The sequence below is a fragment of the Siphateles boraxobius genome, unplaced genomic scaffold, assembly GCF_051911475.1.
Source record: "Siphateles boraxobius isolate OS27281-9 unplaced genomic scaffold, OSU_SipBor_1 6, whole genome shotgun sequence".
Taxonomy (NCBI): Eukaryota; Metazoa; Chordata; class Actinopteri; order Cypriniformes; family Leuciscidae; genus Siphateles; species Siphateles boraxobius.
In genome coordinates this window covers 24645756-24667100 of record NW_027509186.1, presented here as the reverse complement: position 1 = coordinate 24667100, position 21345 = coordinate 24645756, and the positions used below count along the sequence as shown (strand labels likewise).

Here is a 21345-nt window from a genome sequence, read left to right as displayed (position 1 = left end):
TAAGAGTTTTCATTTGTTTATTAACATTATTAATTATTCGTTTTGAGGACTTTACTATTATTCTAAGATGTGGAATAGCAACTATAGTCATAATAAATAATCTGCATGTGTTTCCAAACTTTTGATTAGTAGTTTACATGTTGAAACTACCTTGTACCCGGTCTATCCAGCAGGAAAAATGCTGGAGGCAGATTCACCCCAACTAAGAGCGCAGCATTAGGAACTGATTTCCTTTATAATACCTTTTTGATTGGACATGGTAGGTGCCCTAGTTGTTATAGGTGTCCTGGACTGATTGTACCTCAGAGTGCATTCTGCGCATATTAGATTGGACAATGTTATAATGTGACTGGTAAATGAGGGCAGACATTCTCTATTACAGCACGGGGACAGGTCCCTAAAAGAAAACGGTTCACACAAAGTCCACAAGATCCTCCCCCCACCCGCCTCCATTTTCCCCCTGATTATCCAGGTGGGAGTGAAATATAAAAAAACCCCAAAGCACTTCCAACCTGCTCCCCCCACCCCCACTGGGCCTCCCTGCATGCCTGTCTGCTGACATCACCAGTTCGATCGCTCTCCTCTGCTCTATCCTTCCCTTTAGCTCGGCTTCCTGCCCCCATGATGTCACATGCCATATGGTTTTCAGCGAGAATCAAGCCGGAAAAGAGATTTAGTTGGAAGAGAAGAGAGAAAAGGAGGAGGTTCGGCATAGAGTGTGCGTATGGCCACAGAAAACAAAAGACCGCTCTTCCCCTGTGTGTGTGTGTGTGTGTGTGTCTGGAGTGGCTCTGAGGGGCTAATGAGGAGAGATTAGAGAGCAGAGACCACTGAGCGGACAGCCATGTGCTCCACAGATGGATCATTTGCTCAAACACCAAGACGACCAGTGCCAACATGTTGCTTGCAGCCCTCAGGCCAGGGTGGCACAGTGACCCTGGTCTCACTGACTCACTGAGTCGGGTTGCACTTTGTCTACAACAGACGGGAGCGATGTGATGCGACGAGACAAAAGCCAATAGAACCTTTTATAACAGGTGATGCTGTCTACACTAGATGCGACAAGTCCCCAACATGAAACGATTCTGTTTCTGACGTACTCCTTGCACTTGAACTATTTCTGACACGAAAGACAAGTGGATATACAATGGTTGCTTTAATGCATCCAGTTAGACATCCTTAAGGCCCATTCACATCAATAACGATAACTATAAAGATAACTATAGCTATATCTATATTAGCGTCCACATTAATGCACGATAACATTCTTATTATAAGCATGCGCTGCAATTTTGTCATCTGCCACTTTTAAAGTTCATCACGCGAACTATTACTATAACTACTACGATAAAGATATAGTTTAAAAATGGGTTTAAATTTAAAACAAAAGCTGAGTCCACACCATAACTATAAGGATAACATCATTGGAATTACTTTCAGAGCAGGGAATAACTTTTTCCAGCTGATGAACGATGAAAACATTGACAGCCAATCAGAATCCATCTTGCTTTAACGAGATCAATCATTTTAAAGAGGCAGATGACAAGAGTAAACAGAACCTTATTTTGTGTTGGGTGTGGATGCTATATTTATCCTTGGTCGCTGTGATTTTTCCAAGTAAGACATGTTCCTGGATCAACATCTTTAGTTGTTCCTGTCTAAAAACATAGTCATAACCCTATACCTAAACCTAAGCCTACCAATAACTTCTCCCAAAAATCATAGGGAAATGATAGATGAATAACACTTATGTGTAACCTAACCCTGGTTGTAAGCATAAACTTGACATAAACTCTAAACTTGTCCCTCAAATCTGATTGGTTGATTGGAATGTTGTTCCAGGAACATGTTGCACTTGGTGAAATCACGTTTATTCACCATTTATCCTTATAGTTATCATTTTATAGTTATGGTTCTTGGTGTGAACGGGCCTTTACTCTCAAACGCTGTACATTAGTGTGCTGGAAAGTTAGAATGACATCTGGTAACAATAGACACGCTCTGAGAAGGTATTTTGAGGAAGTCGCACCATCACAGGCTCTAAAAAGAGTGGTTGGTTTGCGCAAGTGGTGCACATGCCTTTCCCTCCAACGCAAGTGTTTGAATCACAACATGCACAGGTCAAACCCACACTTACATTCTCCCAATCAATCACGACAGCTTCTCATTTAGCTTTCATCTCGGGAAAACGGCAACACTGCCAGCGGAGGACGCTTCCGCTTGTCGGCCAGGACGCGCACAAAAGGCAGAGGATGCAAATGACCTGTCTTTGCGTGCCTATCTACTAAAGCTGTCTCGCAGCATCTCATTAGAGTGAATTAGGAGAGGGTGTGCGTAAATGTTGGGCCTACCGCTCAATTTCTGGTGAGATGTTGGTTCTCAGGGGTGTGTCTGGCATAAGCGCCCGGTGATCTTGCATGTGGTAAATTGAGCGGTTTTACCCATAAAGATAGAAACAGTGCTCATCATACTGCCATAGAGAGAACACTCTGGTTAGGTGTCTGGCCAAGGGTGCAAGGCAACAAACAGCTCAACCGCTAAATAGCTGTTCCCATGGTGCATTATTCTGACACAAGGACGCATTATGGAGCGGGGATAAAGGCCAATGCCACGGGGTGTCTTACGATCAGGGATCTCAAACTGAGAGAAACCTATAGAAACATGCCACAACAAATGTAAAATTGAACACATTTGCGGTAAATAATAACGGTACATTGTTGTCCGTTTTGCAATGTGTTATACAAATAAAGTATTTGCTACTTTTTATTTTGCCATTATGAGAAAAATGAATATTTATTTATTTATTTATTTATGAAATTGTTTATTTATTTGTTTATTTATATTTTTTTTATTTACAATGATAAAAAAACACACCATTGTGTTTTATTTAGCCTATTTATTTATTTGTTAATATTTTTATAAAATTGTTTATTTAAAATTATAAAAAAACACGTTATTGCCGCTTTGATATCGTATATAATAACGGTACATTGTTGTCTGTTTTGCAATGTGTTATACAAATTTGCTTTTAATAGTAAACCACTATATATTTTTTTGTTTATTTATTTATAAAATAGCTTATTTATTTATAAAATTGTTTATTTAAAATGATAAAAACATATTATTGTGTCTTATTTATGTATTAATTAATTTGTTTGTTTGTTTATTTATTTATAAAACTTTATTTATAAAATTGTTTATTTAAAATGATAAAAACACATTATTGCAGCTTTGATATTGTATATAATAACGGTACATTGTTTTCCATTTTGCAACGTGTTATACAAACAAAGTATTTGCTACTTTTTATTTTGCAATTATGAGAAAAATTACTATTTATTTATTTATTTATCGACTTAATTGTGTTTTATTATTAATTACTTAATGTATATTGATATGTTTATATTTTTTGTCTTTTTTGTTAACTATTCTGTAGGCTATTGTTTATTTATGCTTTAATATTACTGGTCTTTATGTATTTTTCAATTGTTATAATTTTTTATGATCAATTATTATTTAGGCTACATTTATTAATTCATTCATTAGTTTATCTTTTTATATTTATAATTTATAATAATATATTTTCTATTTATTAATAAATTGTTATAAATCTCTATTATGGTTCATTATTTTCTAATTAGGCTATTCATTTATTGATTTATTTTTATTGATAATATTGTTATTCTTATCTATGTTATTCTTATTTATTTTTTTCAATTATTATAATTCTACATTATGGTTTATTATTTTCTATTGATTGATTTAAATTGTATATTATTATTTATTTAATGCACCTGAGATTTGGAGGACCGTAATTCACCCTTGCTTTAACTGTAGGCCTTATGCTGGGAAACAACAATGTTAAAGTAAATTGAGTGGAATGCCATTAGTCATTCCCTATGCATACTTAAACTTGATGCGTTGGTCCCAAGTCAGGCATTCTTCAGATTATTCACAACTTTGACAGAAAAGTGCAGTCTCACAGACCCACTTACAGACCAATATCACTCATGCACACGGCCAATAAAGTTTAACATCCAGCACATAAACATCCCACTTGTTAAAACAAAATTTGTTCAACTCTCTTGCACTCTCTCCATCTCTTACACACACACAATCCTGTGACATTTTTTCACGCATCTGACAAACATGTGTGCACATTCAAATAAACAATACTAGGTGTGTTGTTTAGTGGGTGACGGCTGATTGTTAAGTGTCAGTGGTTGTGCAAGTGTGCTCTGTGATCCAGTGGTAGGCCTGGTTAACATTTTCAAACACAACTTTCAGTCTCTTAATCACTGTTAACACCAGCGAGTGAGGCATTCACCTGTTGTTGACTCATTAGGAATTAAGATCAGTTTCTAATACATGCTAAAGTGCGTATTCACTAGCTAGCTGGCTGCGGGGAGGTAACTGTGATTGCTGAGATAAAGTCTTTGCAGTTCACTTCCTCTCTGTCGATCAGAGCGATTGGCTATGTGATGTCTGAAGTGTTTCCAAATCCCTCACTTGAACATATATCCAAATCAACAAAATTTAAATTTTGCTTATGTGCATACTGGGCCTCATTCATGAAACACAAGCAGAACAAATTTGTGTGTACTTTTTTTATGTTAATTGAATGTGACTATTTATGTAAGAATGGTTAGAGATTCGTTCTGCTCATGTTGCATGAATGAGGCCCAATGTGTCCTCAAGAAAACGAAAAAGCTGACTTTGGCATATAAAACGAGCCAGTAAACAAACAATAAACATAACAGAGCCAAATGACTTTGGTGTCACATGCATGAGTCAAGGTCAGTGAGTCACAGGGGGTCAAATTCGGCAAATATATTTAACAACTTAGCTATTTCGAGCAACTGATTCCCATTGTTTTTCTCTGACATATGGGCAGTGAATTTTATACCACACCATAACATTAAAAGTGAACAGAAAAACATCCAGGTGCTGTTTGGACCCTGATCGGTCCTTTGTCTAGCTCTGCCTATCTCTGTCTTTTGAGGTTATCATAAGTTCATCAAGAGAAACTGGAAGTGAAAGACAATACATTCACCTCAGTAAAGCCAGACTGCTATGAGTTTGACAATTGTAATTAAAAAGCAGCATTTTGAACTGCAGTAATTTCAGGAGGGAGACCAGGAAACACATGTCAGTCAGCTGTTAGAGTAATTCAAGGTCCCGGGGGGCAGGTTTAGACATGAAAAGGCTTCTGCCAGCTGAGTGCCCCACGAAAAACCACTTTCATCTCAGCCATCAACAACAACCGAGAGACGCCACAAAGTGATAGCAAAAATAATGACAAAACATGACACCATGGGAATCTCTGTCTTAAATTCACTCGGCAGTCAGACTGAAGGTGTTTATAGTTGTCATGTTTCTTACAAGAAAATATGAATAACTATTAAAACTGCGTGCAGCAAGATTATGCAAGAATGAAGGCTTTATAAAACATAAAATACTCCAAACTCTCAAAAGAAAAAAGTCCTTAAAGACACCTGGCATCTCTTTTCTACCACAACAGTATTTAATACAAATAAAACTGTACTTAATAAAAATTAATAGGATATGTGATAAATAAAGGGGAATAGGATCAATAAAAAAAATGAAAGTAAGTTATTTAAGAACAAAATCCTCACTTCAAAAAATAAGAACAGGTGAAATTTTTGTGCTTACAATAATCTGTAACAAAAACTGAAAAAGTCTGCTGCATAGCAAAATTAAACATTTATAAAACTAATCAGAAAATTAAAGGTAATTAATCCTAACATTACAATATCAACATGGTGAATATGATTTCACCAAGGACAAGAAGCTCCTGGATCAACATTTTTGTTGGTCCTGGAACAATATTCCAATCAACCAATCAGATTTGAGAGATATGATTACAGTTTATGTCAAGTTTAGGCTTACAACCAGGGTTATGTGCTTCTACACCAGTGTTATTCAGCTATCATTTCCCTCTGATTTTAGGGTTCGGATTAGGAGGACAACATTTTTGGACAGGAATGCTGTTCCAGGATCGACACAATTGATCCAGGAAAATTGGCATGTGCAATTTTACTTGCCATATGCAATTTTAATACAACTTGGTATAATGACACTATTTTCTTTTTTTATATGGTTTACAGTATAATTGAATTCTGTTTGAATTCCACAATAGTTCTGCTTCGTTACAGATACCGTACCAGATATTTTATTTTGAATTCTACCACTATTAATTACATCCATCTAACAAAGAAAAAAAAAAAAAAAAAAAAATAGAATGTGCTTACATTAGTTTAGAAGTGCATGCCACATTTTATGACGAATGTATGTATTCTAGGCCTATATAATAAAAGCCATTAGGTGTCGCTGCGCGCGCAGCCTTCAGTGATTCTGAAGACGAACGCCAATCAGAGTCCATCCAGATTCTCAAGTGTCCGATCCATTCTAACACGAGGAGAGGGAGAGAGAAGTGGAGAAGGGTTAAGGACAAGGGACAACACGGAAGAAGCTGGAAACAACGGGAAAGGTTTACGTTTTAAAGAGGAATTTGGACGATTGGGGATCTTTGGACAGGGGAAATCCCGTAAAGGGAAAGTCAAGATCGGCAAGAGCATCAGACATGAATCCGAGGTGAGTTTATGTTAATGAATGTATCGTGTGAGTTACCTGCGGCGCGTCCAGGTGTGCTAAGTGAGCGCGTGCCAACATACTTACCTGATAGATTACGATAACTGGCGCTCGTGCATGCAGGCGTATACGGACAGCAGGAAAACTTAGTGTACTTTTTAATCGGATTTTCTTTTTGAAATACTACTTCGTATGCATCTTAAAATACATAGCCTACAAAATATCTTAAAATGTTTTCATCCCAAAATTTGACAACAAATAAAACAAAAGAAAATACAACTTACCACCAACCAGAGTAACTATCACATAGCCTACTATCACTATTAGGCTACATAGTACATACTGTAGTAATTTCATTCCGTCTGTATAGCTGTTAGAACAAAACTGATATACATGCTTAAAAATAAAGGTTCTTCAAGAGTTCTAAAGTTCAGCAAGGAGTTCAAGTAGGAACCTTATCCTGGTGAAGAACCGTTCTTTTTTAACTGTGTATGGTTTTGTATGAGTTAAAAAAATAATTATTGATGTCACATTATGGGTTCTTAAGACTAGTGTTTTCTGTTTTTTTTTTAAGCACCAGTACATGGATGGTTGTATAAACAACAAAATATTAATATAAAATTTGACAGAATTCAAAACTTTTTTTGTTAAGAGTTAGCAATAACCTGCAATCTGTCAATAGGCCATGGCATCTATTACACTGACATTAGACCTGCTAATAAAAGAATAATCTTACTTAAGCCTTAATTTTCAAAATAAACAATTAGCTAAATAAATGAAGATGACACATATCTAGTATTGAAGCTCACAAAATTTCCAGTGGTGTACATCATAGGACTACATTTTTTTTTGCAGTCTATGCATAATTTCTGCAGCTTTTCTGTCTAAATATCGGGATCAGATAAATGCCTGTGTAAAAGTGTGTGAGTTATGAATTGCGTCACTAAAGATAGATAGTAGTGATGCTACAGAAACACCAATAAATTAGCTTACAAATTGTTAAACAAATCTTAGATTTGTCCAGATAATAATTACAGATTGAATTTTTCAACTTCAGTGTCAAGGGCATCTAATTGTTTGAGCTCAAAACATTGCTTACCATCTAAGTTCCTGTACAAAAAACTACTGTAACACTTTATTTTAAGGTGATGTATTTACACGTTACTGCATTGTGCTTACTAGTAATAACAGTAAATTATGCATAATTACAAGTAACTAACCCTAAACCAAACCTTAACCGTGACTGTTTAGTAAGTACATGTTAAATTAATATTACTCGGCCTACTTATTTGAGTAAGTACAATGTAACTACGTCACCTTAAAATAAAGTGTAACCAAAAGTATTAATTATATTTTGATATATAGGCTATATATATACCATGGTACATATTCCCCAAGGTTTTTCCCAAAATACCATGGTACAGCCATACAATAATAAAAACATGATGGTACTTTTTTTGCAACTTTTGTGCAACTGTATTAAATTAATACAATTTAAATAAGACACACATTTTTATGCAAAATTTAATCACTGTATTTGTGAGTAAACAAACAGACAGGGGTGTGCCGTTTCAGTATTTATTTTCCTGAATAACATTATCACAAACTCAATACAGAAGTTATGGCCACCATTAGGCTATCCGTGTTTAAGTAGTTTACAGTCATAATACCAGCTACTCTATAACGTAAAAATATGTTGTGACACGATAAAACGCCTGTCTCTTTAAGACGAAGCTTCGATGTGTTGAGAAGTTCAAGTTGGGGTCACTCTAAGTTCCTGCCCTCGATTTTACCTTTTAGTTTTATTGTAGACTGACATCACACGAGGCGCTAAAACACTCACACAGCCCAGAAGCCCATTATCATCTCCATTCGCGTTATTACATCCATGCAAAAATAGCCAAGGAAATTACAAAACATACAAAAAAACCGAGAAAAACTGATGGAGGAGTACGCACGTATTTTTATAGGAGGAGTGAGTGAGAGAGAAAAAGAGAGAGAGAGAGAGAGAGAGAGAGAGAGAGAGAGAGAGAGAGATAGGAGGAGGAGGAGGGACAGAGAGCAAGAGGGAGGGTGAGCAACACGAAATTCATTGCAATTAATAATAAAAAAGAGTTGGCAGTCGTGCTCGGAAAACTGGCATGGTTTTTGGGAGGCTGGCAGTTCAAAGTTGAAACGTCAGAAATGACTCCAAAAGACTGTTGAGATGATCATTAAGGGAGACTTAGATCGGATGGCAGAAGAGATCGGGCATCCAGGTAACGTTCAATACTCTTCTTAACATTTTAACTATAGCTCTTCATCAACACTTTATTCATAGTTATACACAATATTATTCCGAGCAACTGATTAAACTGTTTAAAATGTCTGCACTTTTGGAGTTAGATGTAAATGTTTAAAAAAATTAAAACCCGATTGTTTGCCTTTCGCTATTTTGTATTGCACAGTTTAGTAGGCTAGCCTATTATTAACCCCACGATTATTTTCAACATGCAAATACTTACTTTTTTGGAGAGATCAAAAGTTGTATAATATTTAGAAACGTTATTTTTTTATTTATTGCCTTGAGAAAGCGAACAAGTGACTTCATTACAAAGTACAAATTTAATCGCATTATGAATCCAGAAGTGTTGTGGTCGGTGATTGGCGGTGTGATCATCAGTGACGGGGCTCTCAGCTCATCCTTAATTGAGAATTCATGGTGTTTCACATGCGAATGATTTGACTTTAAAGAAAATGATTCGATTTTAAAGACATCTACACGAATGTCTTGCTTAAAGTTCAGTCTGAACGTAAATGAACAATTTAAATTCTGCATGTTTTGAGAGTCTTAGATTGTGGATGTCACTAGGCTATTTTAGATTAGATTCTCTGTTTAGACTGACATTTCTGCACGTTAACAGACCAGCTCTTAATAATGTAATTTGTTCAATGAAAACTAAAGGATTTAATGGAGTGATATAATTTAATAATATTTTTTTAAAAGACCCTACCCTCATCATAGATGTAAAACTAATAAAAAATTGTATGGCATAATATATTGTTTATAATACTTTTTCACTTTAATTAACATTTAAAAGTGTAAAATGCTCATAGAGAGACTGAGAATATTCACATGCTTCCCTAGAATTTTTTTTCTTTTCAACTTCTCTAATAGACTCCATCCAAGGGATTCGTATAACCTACTACCGAACATAAAACCGATATAGGCCTAGATTATGTGATATGTGGTTAGAATATTTCCATCTCATCCCTGACTATAGAGGCCACATATAGGGGATGGTGAGCAAATCCTCCCAGTAGTATTTATGAATGAATATCCAGAGCTGCGTGTGCTGATGGAGCGCGCGAGAGAGAATATGATCGCAATAAGACAAGCTGTGGAAGAGGAATCTGTAACGCATGATATTCTCTTTTCCAAGCTCCTACCTTAAAAATATATGCAAAATGGTGGATAAATCTCAGTTGTTTTGCTGTTTGACTTTAAACCACTTTAAACAGGCACGATCCAAGACAAACGCTCGCTTCTTGTTGCCAAGAGGTTTTGAGCAGGTTTTACCTTCCATTCACAAAACGAGCATGTCTTAGGAAACAGTCAGACTTGAAAAAGAAGTTATGGCGAACTCTTTTAAAACACTTAAAACTGACATCAATTAAAAACGAATTTAAACAATTGTTATTCTCTTTTTGTTTCTTGAACACGTGTAGGCTATTATTTCAAATTATAGTGCCAACATTCTTTAAATTATGCTTGTATTTTTAATGTATCTGTATATGTTTTTCTGTTTTATGTGCCATTCCTTTTCCTAAAAAAACAAACAAACAAAATACAGGCCTATAAATTGGCTGTTTCTTGTGTTTCTCGTGTTTACAACGTCTAAAAGCCTATACGCCACTTCAGCAATTTAAAAAAAGATATGCTTCATGACTGATTGACTGTATGTCCCTTAAAGGCACATTAGACTCATTCTACGGGATAAATCTCTAAGGGAGGATGCTTTTGCGGTAGAAAAAAAAGAAAGAAAGACCGAGGGCGGAGAGAGAGAGAGAGGAGAGAGAGAGATAGGAAGTCTTAAGAACACGAGCAGACCCCTGCCTCGCCCCTAAACCAGCAAAATGACAACAGAGACAAAACAGGGCTAATGAATACCAAAGCACCTAAAATATGACCCATGCACTGTCTTTAATCCAGGCCATACCATACCAAATATAGCAACACCAAGCTATCGCATGATGCACTGCACACCCAAACAAGTGACATTTTATTGAGCATCGATAGCGTTTGTGTTTGTATTCAAATTAGTTATACAAAGTAACTTTATTTATTAAGTAAAATTTATTTGAGATTGACGACCCATTATTTAGGCCAATGTTGTCTAAAGTTTAGATCAAAACCACTTTTGTTGAGACGTTTTAAAAAAAAGGCTTATTAATTCAAATTAGTCGATTTTCATATGGAATTATTCATTTAAATTCTCTGATGCATACAAGTGTGTTTTAAAGACGCGTAATGTAAAACAGCAAGGTGGTTGGCTATGATTGAGAGGAAGTAGGCTAAGTGTTTACGCGTGAAGTTTAGTCGTTTTAAAACACGTCTTTCATCACTTCCCTTTTAATCTTAACACGTTGAAGGTCCGAAAGGATTTTTATTATGTTTATTGACAACGTCAGTTGCTGTCTGAATAATTTTCGTTCTTTGTATTTCTTATAAAAACGTTCAGGCGAAGGCTTAAACACACCCCACTTTCCATTTCGCCCCGGTTCTTTCTTTATCGTTTACATTTTTCCTTCTATTTTGTTATCTTCTTGTGCTTAATAGAAGTTGTAAAAAGCAGCACGTTCAGGACAGTATACGGCACGAATCGCTGCAAATCATGCGCTCATATCTGCTACTTTCTCAAACTCTCTCAGCTAATGGAAAGACCATGAGCCAAAAATGGCCATTCACCTTAAAATACACCTGTCAGTGATGAGACGTGTCCGTGGGTAGCAGGGGAGGAGATGAGTTCGACAACTTTAGTGCTTTTATTAAGACAGGCGCTGAAGACAGATGCGGGCTGAGAGGAAATGTTGCGGGTAATGTTTGTTTGGTTGAGGCGCTTAGCCTACTTTGCCTGCAATAGGCAATTGATATAATTTAGTCTCTTTTTTCCTGTGCGTTCTTGAAAGTGTATCCTCTTTTATATATCCCTAGTTAAAATTATACAATTATATAATCGTTTAAAAAACTATAAATGACTTGCGATTTGAAATTAAGCGGAATACAGGATTTATGAATGAGGAAAATTGTATTGAATAACCTGTAACTCTAGTGTTCAGGCTGACATGAAGGAAGGTAGCCTGCAGGTGCACTGGAGACCGAAAAAAACCATCTCCGGCATTATTTCCACAAGACGGAAATGTTCAAAAATCTTTTAAAACCATGACTTCTGATTTTAAGCGTTGTTGTTTTTTCCCTGATGTGCAAATGCTTTTTTTGGCACCGTGCTTAATGAATAGTTTTGACACAAAAATGTACACGGATAGGCTAATTGTTTTATATGTATTCAGTTTTTTTTTTAATAGACGAACTTTAATTCTGCCCATGTATGGTTTCTCTGCCTCACTGTGTCTAGTTCTACAGTGGAGATACCAGAATGACAAGCGCGTCCTCGTGCGTCTCTACAGTGCCCAGTTGCACTTTACTTCAAAGAGAGACAGAGATGCAGCTTTTTATGTGAATCACATTTGACTGTTTTAATTTTAATAAATAGGAATAGTGGAAACCAGAAACTCATGTAAACAGGGTATGCATTATGGGGGGTTCGAGGAGATCTGGAACACCCCCCCCGTTAGCCTGATGAGGTTACCTTAGCAACAGTTTGAGCTCTTCCCTCAAGATCAGTGCACTGCAAAAAACAGTAGGCTATTAATTTCTTAAAACTTTGTTGTAGTTTTACACATATGCACAAACACAGTAAGTGTCCTCATAAACCATATTTACGTTGTAATACCCATGTTATTATACAAATTTGTGTCCTCATAAACCATATATACAAGAACACGCGCACACACACACACACACACACACACACACACACACACACACACACACACACACACACACACACACACACACACACACACACACACACACACACACACACACACACACATATATATATATTAGTAAATTCTTGAATGTTGTTTTAATGGGTTGTAGGAGATGAATAACCAGAAAATTACTGACAGGGATTCTCTTTAAAAAGTTGAACCACTAAAAGTCATTGAATTGTTCACACATTGTGTAGCCTATACATGGTGTCCGCGTGTCCTTAAAAAGTTTAAAATTTAAAAAAATTCAAGGCCATAAAAAGTCTTAAGTCTTATTTTTACCTATGAAAGGTCTTACATTTTCGATGGCAATTTGACTTAGACATATGTAAATGTTTTCCAAATTAAAACTATCTAATTAGCGTACTTTTTTATTTATTTTTCGTTCTTTGTGGATTTTCTTGTTCACGTGACATTTCGCGTCACATTCACGCCAGCATTACGTCTGTCTCCTGCACGCGAAACAGCAGGAGAGAAGGAGAAGAAAGCTGGTTAATTTTAGTTCAATTGTAAGTTCATTCTTTATGTGTGTAGTGGTGTGCGATGTGTATTGTCTATTATGATATTGTAATTATTGTTTTATTGGAACGTTAACTGTGTACGAGGGCGCACTGCGAGCTGACATCGCATTGTCTCGCATGCTTGCTTTCACTGCGTGATGTGTCAGTGCAGTTATAGGTATGTTCCCTAATAGACGTATAAAGTTTTTGTATTTTATCATATGTTGTTATCATACAATATTACATCAGCAAGAGGGCTGTTTTCCCGTGCACAATAGCAAATATGATATTTATTTTATATAACAGTTAACTTAAATTAACATTGAGTTACATTTTATAAACAATATTGTCAATATTGTTTGTTTTCCCTTTATTTCGCTGACGAGAATTTCAAAATGAAACCGTAGCAGAGTCTCAATGCAAAAAACAGCGATGATTTCTTGACTGAAATCCGCGTTTCGAATGAATCATTTTAACGATTCAATGAACAATCACTTGCAGTTCCTGAATGAATCAGCCGTTTGAACAAATGGGTTGAATGAATGACTGAATGAGACAGTGACTTTCCGCCACCTACTGGCGGGTTTAGTTTCACATTTAAAGTACCCTGTAATTAAAATGTTACAATTAGAAATCAGTTTATATTTAAATATTGAATTAAGAATTGAAGAATTGGAAGAATAGAATATCTCATAGCTTTATTTATGGAATTGTAATTGGAGTGTAAAAATATTAATTACAGTTTACATTTACATTACATTTATCTGACGCTTTTATCCAAAGTGACTTACAATTGCTATATTTCAAAGGTCGCACGCCTCTGGAGCAACTAGGGGTTACGTGTCTTGCTCAGGGACACATTGGTGTCTCAAAGTGGATTCAAACCCGGGTCTCTCCCACCAAAGGCATGTGTCTTATCCACTGCGCCATCACCACCCCATTCAGTTTTGATGCTGCTTCTGTCTCCTCTGCACTGCAAAGATGGATTTTGTTTTAATGATTTAATTTAACTGGTAACAGGGGTATTGTATTATTATTCTAATATAATTTAATTTGAATGTTAGAATTTGACATAAAAGGTGATGCATACCTCTAAGTAAAAAAAAAAGTCCATATATGGGAGAAAATGCCCCTGGAACTCAATTTAAGGTTGCAAATATTGTCCTTTAATAAAAATTTTAATTTCTTTCACTGCTGTGAACTGACCACTGCATAGAATGTGAAAAATATGAATATCTTCGTGAGTCAGCTGTCAACAACAGGCCTAACCCAGCCATGGTACCAGTACACAAACAATCATCAACAAAACTTTGAAAATATTGAGACATATTTTGTCAATATTGCGCACCCCTAATGTAAGGTATTAATTTTGATTTCTTCAGGTCTTAAAAAGCCTTAAATTTTACTTTAAAAAGTTTGCAGATACCCTGGTATAACACTGATTTTCTGGCAACAGTTTGGTTAAGTATTATTCATGCTTGGAGTTGTGGTGGAATTTATAGGGTAGATTGTATTGCTGGATTTAAGGGATCTAATTGCTGGATCTAATTAAATGGATGCTTATTACTACAAACTACAGTATTCATCTTAGAGGATTATTTTATACAATGAAATAAACAATGAGAGGAGGAACTGATGTTGTGATGATGACTATTTATTTAGCTTCTTGTTTCCCATCAGTGAAACCAGCCCCTGAGGGACCCTAAATATCCGTTTTATCTACAGACTATCCTTACGTAGCAGGGTTTAAACAATAAACATTACACATTTACCATAAAATATTATGTTTGCAAATTGTTGCATTCAGCTTAGAATTTAAACTTGCCATTGTTGGTTGAATGTTTATGCAGTTGTAAGACCCCTCTGACAAGTGATCTTTTGAAAATGGTTTGATTTGTAAGCCACACTTCTATACAGTATACTACAGCAGAGTGTCCTGTCATGAATTTGCTGCATTTTTTTGTCCCTGCTGGTTTATGCCTGCTGTTTATCACACTTGCAAAACCTTCAGTCTGACTTTGTTTAAAACTCCACACACCACCTCTGGAATTCTTTATCAGGAAGACAGCAATATGAAAACATGTTTATACTGGCATTTGTCCTCTGTCTTTTTTCTTTCTTTTTTTGTTAACTACTTCACTGTAAGTTTTAAACATGTGGGTTTGTATCTTGATAATGACAAAACCATTGCAGTCTCACTCGGTCAGCTATAGCTCACTTTTATGGAGTTCTTCTGATGCTTGTTGTATTAAAGGAAAAGCTGAATTGTTTGCCCTCAATTTCCTACCTGAAAGTCTACAAATATATCAAAGAGTAAATGAAGAAACATATTCAGGCTCAAGAAAATGCACACAAGCTTAAGTGTTCTTTTTCATATCTTTAAGGGCTGCCTGTCAAGTTTTACAAGGTAGTCTAACACGAACAGAAATGTCAGTAATGTGTGTTATATTTCAAAAGACAGCCATTTAAAAAAAGGGAATAGGCATGGCCTCTTATACCAAAGTACTCAAATAAGTAAGCAAAATTCAGCTGCATTTGATAAGCATCTAAATCTGGTAGTTTATATTTGTCTGCAACAAATTTCTGGCTTCTAATTGTTGCATTTCTCTTCTGTTTCAGGTATTGGTCTGAAGTCGATGCTGGATGCCATGGAAGTCCCAAGTCATGCTAGGCACCTCCTCTTGCAACTGAACACACAACGCACCAAAGGCTTCTTATGTGATGTTATCATTGTAGTGCAGAATGCACTGTTCCGTGCTCACAAGAACATCCTGGCAGCCAGTAGCCTCTACCTTAAGTCTCTTGTTGTTCATGACAACCTCATCAATCTGGACCATGAAATGGTCAGTCCAGGTGTATTTCGAGTCATTCTTGACTATATTTACACAGGACGCTTAAGCGAAGGTGACCCCACCTCACCAACTGAGCCAAATATAGGTGCAGTGCTGGCGGCTGCAAGTTACCTGCAACTTCTGGATCTGGTGACTCTATGCAAAAAGAAGATGAAGAGGAATGGGAAGTACCATTTACGTCCTAACCCTGGGTTTTTACCTTACAAGATTGACCCCAGTGGCATGGGGGGAAGGCGGTTTCGAATATCTCCCCCTGTCATCCACTCAGTAGTGAGCACCCCTCGACCTATACCATTAGAGGACCTGCCCCCCCTCCCAAGGCCCCCCAATGGCGGAGAGATTTATGCACCAGCTCACACCCAGGGTCCACCACCATACCCCCCAGCAAAGGCATCCCTGTCGCCACAGTCAGGCCTGCGCTTGGCCCCTACTGACAGGAACTGCTCATCTGTCTATGGCCTTGACTTGACCAAGAAAAGCCCCCAATCCCAGCATCCTTCTGGTCATCCCCACTTGATCTCCTCACTTCACCCAGAGGAGGAGCCTGAGGGGGAGCTAGACCAAAGCACCAGCCCCCTGCTCAGTCCTAACGATGGCTCCAGAAAAATGGAGGCAGCCCACCATGCGGGGTCCCTCACCCCACACCCCTTCCCCCTACCCAATCATCCACTTGCACCCCATCTTCCCCACCTGCACCGTCCTCAGGGCCAAGAACCTTACCCCTGCCCTCCCAGCCCAGAACCCATGGAGGACTCCAGAGAACAAGGTCGAGATGGGTCCAGCATCTATCGGTGGGTTAAGAATGAGCCTTCCAACCCAGAGGATGAAGATGAGGAGGACGAAGAGGATGACAGTGGAGGAATGGGTGAGCAGGATAAAGAGAGACACCACCAGCACATGAACCACCATAAGAATAGCGAGGAAAAGCTGAGCGAGCTGGGCTATGACAGGGGGACTTGCGATGATGCAGAAGATGAGAATGGGACCGGCAGTGAAGAGACGGGGAGCAGTGAGGGTCGTCCATCTCCACCTGTTCCGGGTGGAAGATATCACATGCCGTATGAGCCAGAGAGTTTCGGGGATAACTTGTACGTGTGCATCCCTTGCGACAAAGGCTTCCCCAGCTCAGAGCAGCTTAATGCCCATGTGGAAACGCATAATGAGGAAGAGCTTAACAATGGGAGTGAGCTGGAACACAGCAGCAAACCCACCAATGCTCATGGACCTATAAGCTTGAACACCACTAGTGGCCTCCACAGCCCTTTCCTAGACAACAAATCGGCACAAAACCTCCATTCCATTGGACTTGGGGAGATCATACGACCATATCGCTGTTCTTCCTGTGACAAGTCTTATAAAGATCCCGCCACCCTGAGGCAGCATGAAAAAACCCACTGGCTAACACGCCCATACCCCTGTAGCATCTGTGGCAAGAAGTTCACCCAACGTGGTACCATGACACGCCACATGCGCAGCCATTTGGGCCTAAAACCCTTCGCCTGTGACGCCTGTGGCATGCGCTTTACTCGGCAGTACCGTCTGACGGAGCACATGCGCATCCACTCTGGAGAGAAGCCCTACGAGTGCCAGGTGTGCGGTGGCAAGTTTGCACAGCAGCGCAACCTCATCAGTCACATGAAGATGCACAGCAGTGGAGCAGCTGGTGGAGGACTGACTCCTGACGGCAAGCTGAAGATGGACTTCTCCGAGGGGATTTATCCCCTGAGCAAGTACGCAGCTGAGCATTTGGGTCTGAAGCAGGAGAAAACCTCAGACCTTTTTGCAGCTTCTCAGCACCTGCTGGCTGACCCCAAGGTCATGGAGAGCCTCTACCCGCTGTCAAAGCTGGCTGTGGAACACCTCGGCCTCACCCACAACAAGATGGACATCCTGAACCCGTCTTTGCCACCCACTTCCCAGCAGCTCTCGGCAGAGTCCCGCACCATTGACCGCTACTCTCCCAGCTAGAGGGGGGAACCACTAACTATACTCTCTAAAGAGACATCACTGTATACCATTCACAGTATTCAACTCACCTCATCTTCATTTGAACCTGCACCTCAAAGAGTGGAGGCTGGAATGTGTTGGCCATAAAAATGCACAAAACTGTTTAATTCTGAACGTGCCTTGCTTTGCAGACAGTACGTGCATTTCTTAAAAAATACTTTTCTAAAAAGAGGAAACTGCTTTATTTATAATCTGTTTTGACCGTTGGACACTCAGACAATGCAGTATTTATAAAAACAACAACTTCTTTTTTGTTCAATCACCGAGCCAAACAACTAAATTGAAAACCAAAAAGAGATTGTTTTTATTTATTTTTATTTTCCTTTTTTTGTATGATGAAAAGCCAAAGAGAAAATATCAAATGTTACAAAAGAGATTTGCAATCGTACCCTAAACCTGTGTACTAAGTATTATTGGTGTATATAGAATGAAAAAGCACATATGAACAATATTCAGGGCTTCTGTCCAGAATGGAGAGAGTAATCTGGACGAAAGAAAAAGCCAAATTTTTGGGATTTTATAGTAATTGGAGGACTTTTTATAGACTATTTTTTGGAGTACTGGATCACCTGTATCTGATTTTCCAGCTTTGTGAATGGCCCAGTTTTTTTCCATACTAAAGGGAGCAACTAACTGAAGAGTGTTTGTTCCAGGACTTGGGTAAAGTGATCTAAGCTTTTCTCTGCATTGATATAGTTATTCCCTTCAGCGTGGAATGATAGTTCACAGAGAGTGCCATTAATTTTTTTTACCTTCAGGTGTATGGTCCCGAGCTATTTAGTGTCTTTGTTCCATTTCCTTTCCTCATACGCCAAGTGCCTTAAGCTTATTGAAAAAGTAGCAAGTCCTGCCCTGTGATCTCACAACTGGAATATCTTTGTGCATATTCCGATCATGATATAACAATCTGTGTCCACGTGTTTCGGTCCATCTGGTGCAACAGACTAAGCATGGGTGGTGCCTTTGAAAAGTCCATATGCTTCAGTTGCATTGCAGTTGACCATTTTGAAAGATTCTCTGCATGACTAGATGTTTAACAGTCACTGCGAAGGCACTTTTGTGTATATAAACAATGACATTTTGTAAGTGATTGATTCAGCAACACCTTTAAGACCTTTCCTTATGTGAAATGTTTGAGAGGGCCTCCTCACCCCTATTACAGTGCAGTTAATTTCAGGCTAATGTGACGGCTTTAACCCCGTGGTGCCTGCCCCGCACACACACACACACACACACACACACTAGAGCCGTTAATGTGACAACCATCTGAACATGAGGAGCAGGGCTCTCTCTCTCTATCTGATACTGTGAGTGCAGATAGCAGCAGCTGGTCCACTCAGGGTAAGCCCTGTGAAATCTCAGATTTTCGAAGACTATCCGCGCTTGTCTTTCCCACTAATGTTAGATTTTATGCCAGTTGACCAGGCCCTGTGATCTGAACATACACCCTAATCCCCCAGCTACCACACAAACATATCATAAGCTACACTTACAACAATCAATCCTTCGTTTCTTTCAAGCAACATGAAACACAGTAGCCTGTCAGGGTTGGTTCCTTTTTGTCTTACAATTCATCTGCTTTGCCTCTAAATAAATCGTTTTACCGTAGATGTAAATGCTCTAATAAGATACGGCACCCGCTGTTTTTTATTCCAAAGACCATGTTGACAGTTTTGTCTTTTCCTCTGCCAGACCTTAAGTGAAAAAATTCGTTAACCACTAGTTACAATTACAACCTCAGTTGGTGAATGTGAAAACTTAAACCACAAACGCACTGTGAAAGAACTAGTGAATCTTAAAGCTTTAGAGCTTAGTGAATATTGAACATGTGATTTGGGACAAATTACCTGGGCTTTACTCTGTAGAATGTCAGCTATTCAAAGAGTTTCTGATATCTTTTTTATGTTTTGGTCAGATTGAAAACTCTTAATCAAAGCAAAATGACATTGGTGCTTACCTCAGGACTGAGCTTATCAAAGGGTGGGTGACACAATGCGTTAGCAATAGTTTAACATAAAAACACAAACATGCTGTCTGTGTCTTGTACATTATAATTCAAGCACACTTTCTGAAGGGATCTTATTGTTTTTTAAACATGTGGTTATTTCACAATGGTAAACATTTGTCTTTTTTCCACCCCTTGAAATGATTATTTGATTTTTTTTCTGATTAGCCTATGCAACTGTCTACTACTTTTACATTACAGAAAATACTGTAGTTACACAATGAAATGGTAAATGACTTAATTACCATAAAAGGCAAAATTTTGTAAATTAAAAATGATTTCTTGATAAGAATTCTGTATGTTTCTCTGTACACTTGAAGGTACTTAGAGTTATAAAGCACAGTTTGAAACTCACACATGCACTAAAAGAAATGCCAGACAGCAAGTCCGATTACTGTTAACGTTATGCTGTATAAGAAATGTTGTGTGTTTATCAATAATTCGACGCAATGATAAACACTTGGCCGGGTTGGTAAGGAGGGAAGCATAGTTTCTGAAGTTGATTGACCAATTTGTTCTGGGCGGGCCTGCAGAAACTTTAGCTGACCTTTTTGCCGAGAGGCAGGATTAGACTCCCAGTGAGGTTTTGTATACATGTACTATTAAACCACACGCATGAAACCAGCTTGTTTGGGGCGAGACAGATGCTGAAATATCCCAACACTCTTAAGTGGACTGCCGAGATCCAGAAATTCCTCTCAACTTAATTTTGCAAAACACATGAAAACAGTCTGGGCACAGAGGTTTGTTTGTATCCAAACGAAACCCAGAGCGTAAACGGAATACAAATCTTCTGACTCGAGGCATAGAACAATATTACAGCTATCATAACAGTTAAAACTTTGACCGCAGACATATTAATACTCACTGAGGAGATGTGGCAGTCCGTTTGAAGTGGATTTCAGTGGTGGGAAAATAAATCTCACACTCCCCTTCTCCACCATTCATTAGCTCGCTCTCATAGAAAATCTATCGCTCTCTCTTTCCTGCTCCCCGACAGACAAAACAAGAGAAAAAAGAAAAAGTAATTTTCCACTTCGGTTCCAAAAGCGTAGAGAAAAGAAAACGAAATATTAAGTGCCTCTGCATTCACTGACGGCTCTGGGAATATAGAGGTGTGTGAGTTGGGGTCAGGGGGCAGGTGAGATGTTTGGTTGTGTTTTTTACGCTCCAGCAATCTGAACCTACGAAAAGTGCTTCTGTTAATGGAACCGTTACAAAGGAGTAAAGTTGAGCTGGGGAAGTGAACTTTTGACTCTGTAGTAGCAGTGAGCAG

The 21345-nt window shown here is 38.2% G+C and overlaps 1 protein-coding gene across 2 annotated transcripts; it reads left to right on the top strand.

Annotated features, from left to right (window-relative positions):
- Positions 1-6387: 6387 nt before the first annotated feature.
- hic1 (hypermethylated in cancer 1) lies at positions 6388-21135 on the top strand. Of its 2 annotated transcripts, none has more exons than XM_077208319.1 (2): positions 6388-6615; positions 15825-21135. In XM_077208319.1, the coding sequence occupies exon 2, from the start codon at positions 15842-15844 to the stop codon at positions 18023-18025; it is 2184 nt and encodes a 727-aa protein (XP_077064434.1). In that variant the 5' UTR covers positions 6388-6615; positions 15825-15841; the 3' UTR covers positions 18026-21135. The 2 variants fall into 2 exon arrangements, with proteins under 2 accessions (XP_077064434.1, XP_077064433.1); XM_077208318.1 differs by lacking the exon at positions 6388-6615 and adding an exon at positions 8456-8870.
- Positions 21136-21345: the final 210 nt, after the last annotated feature.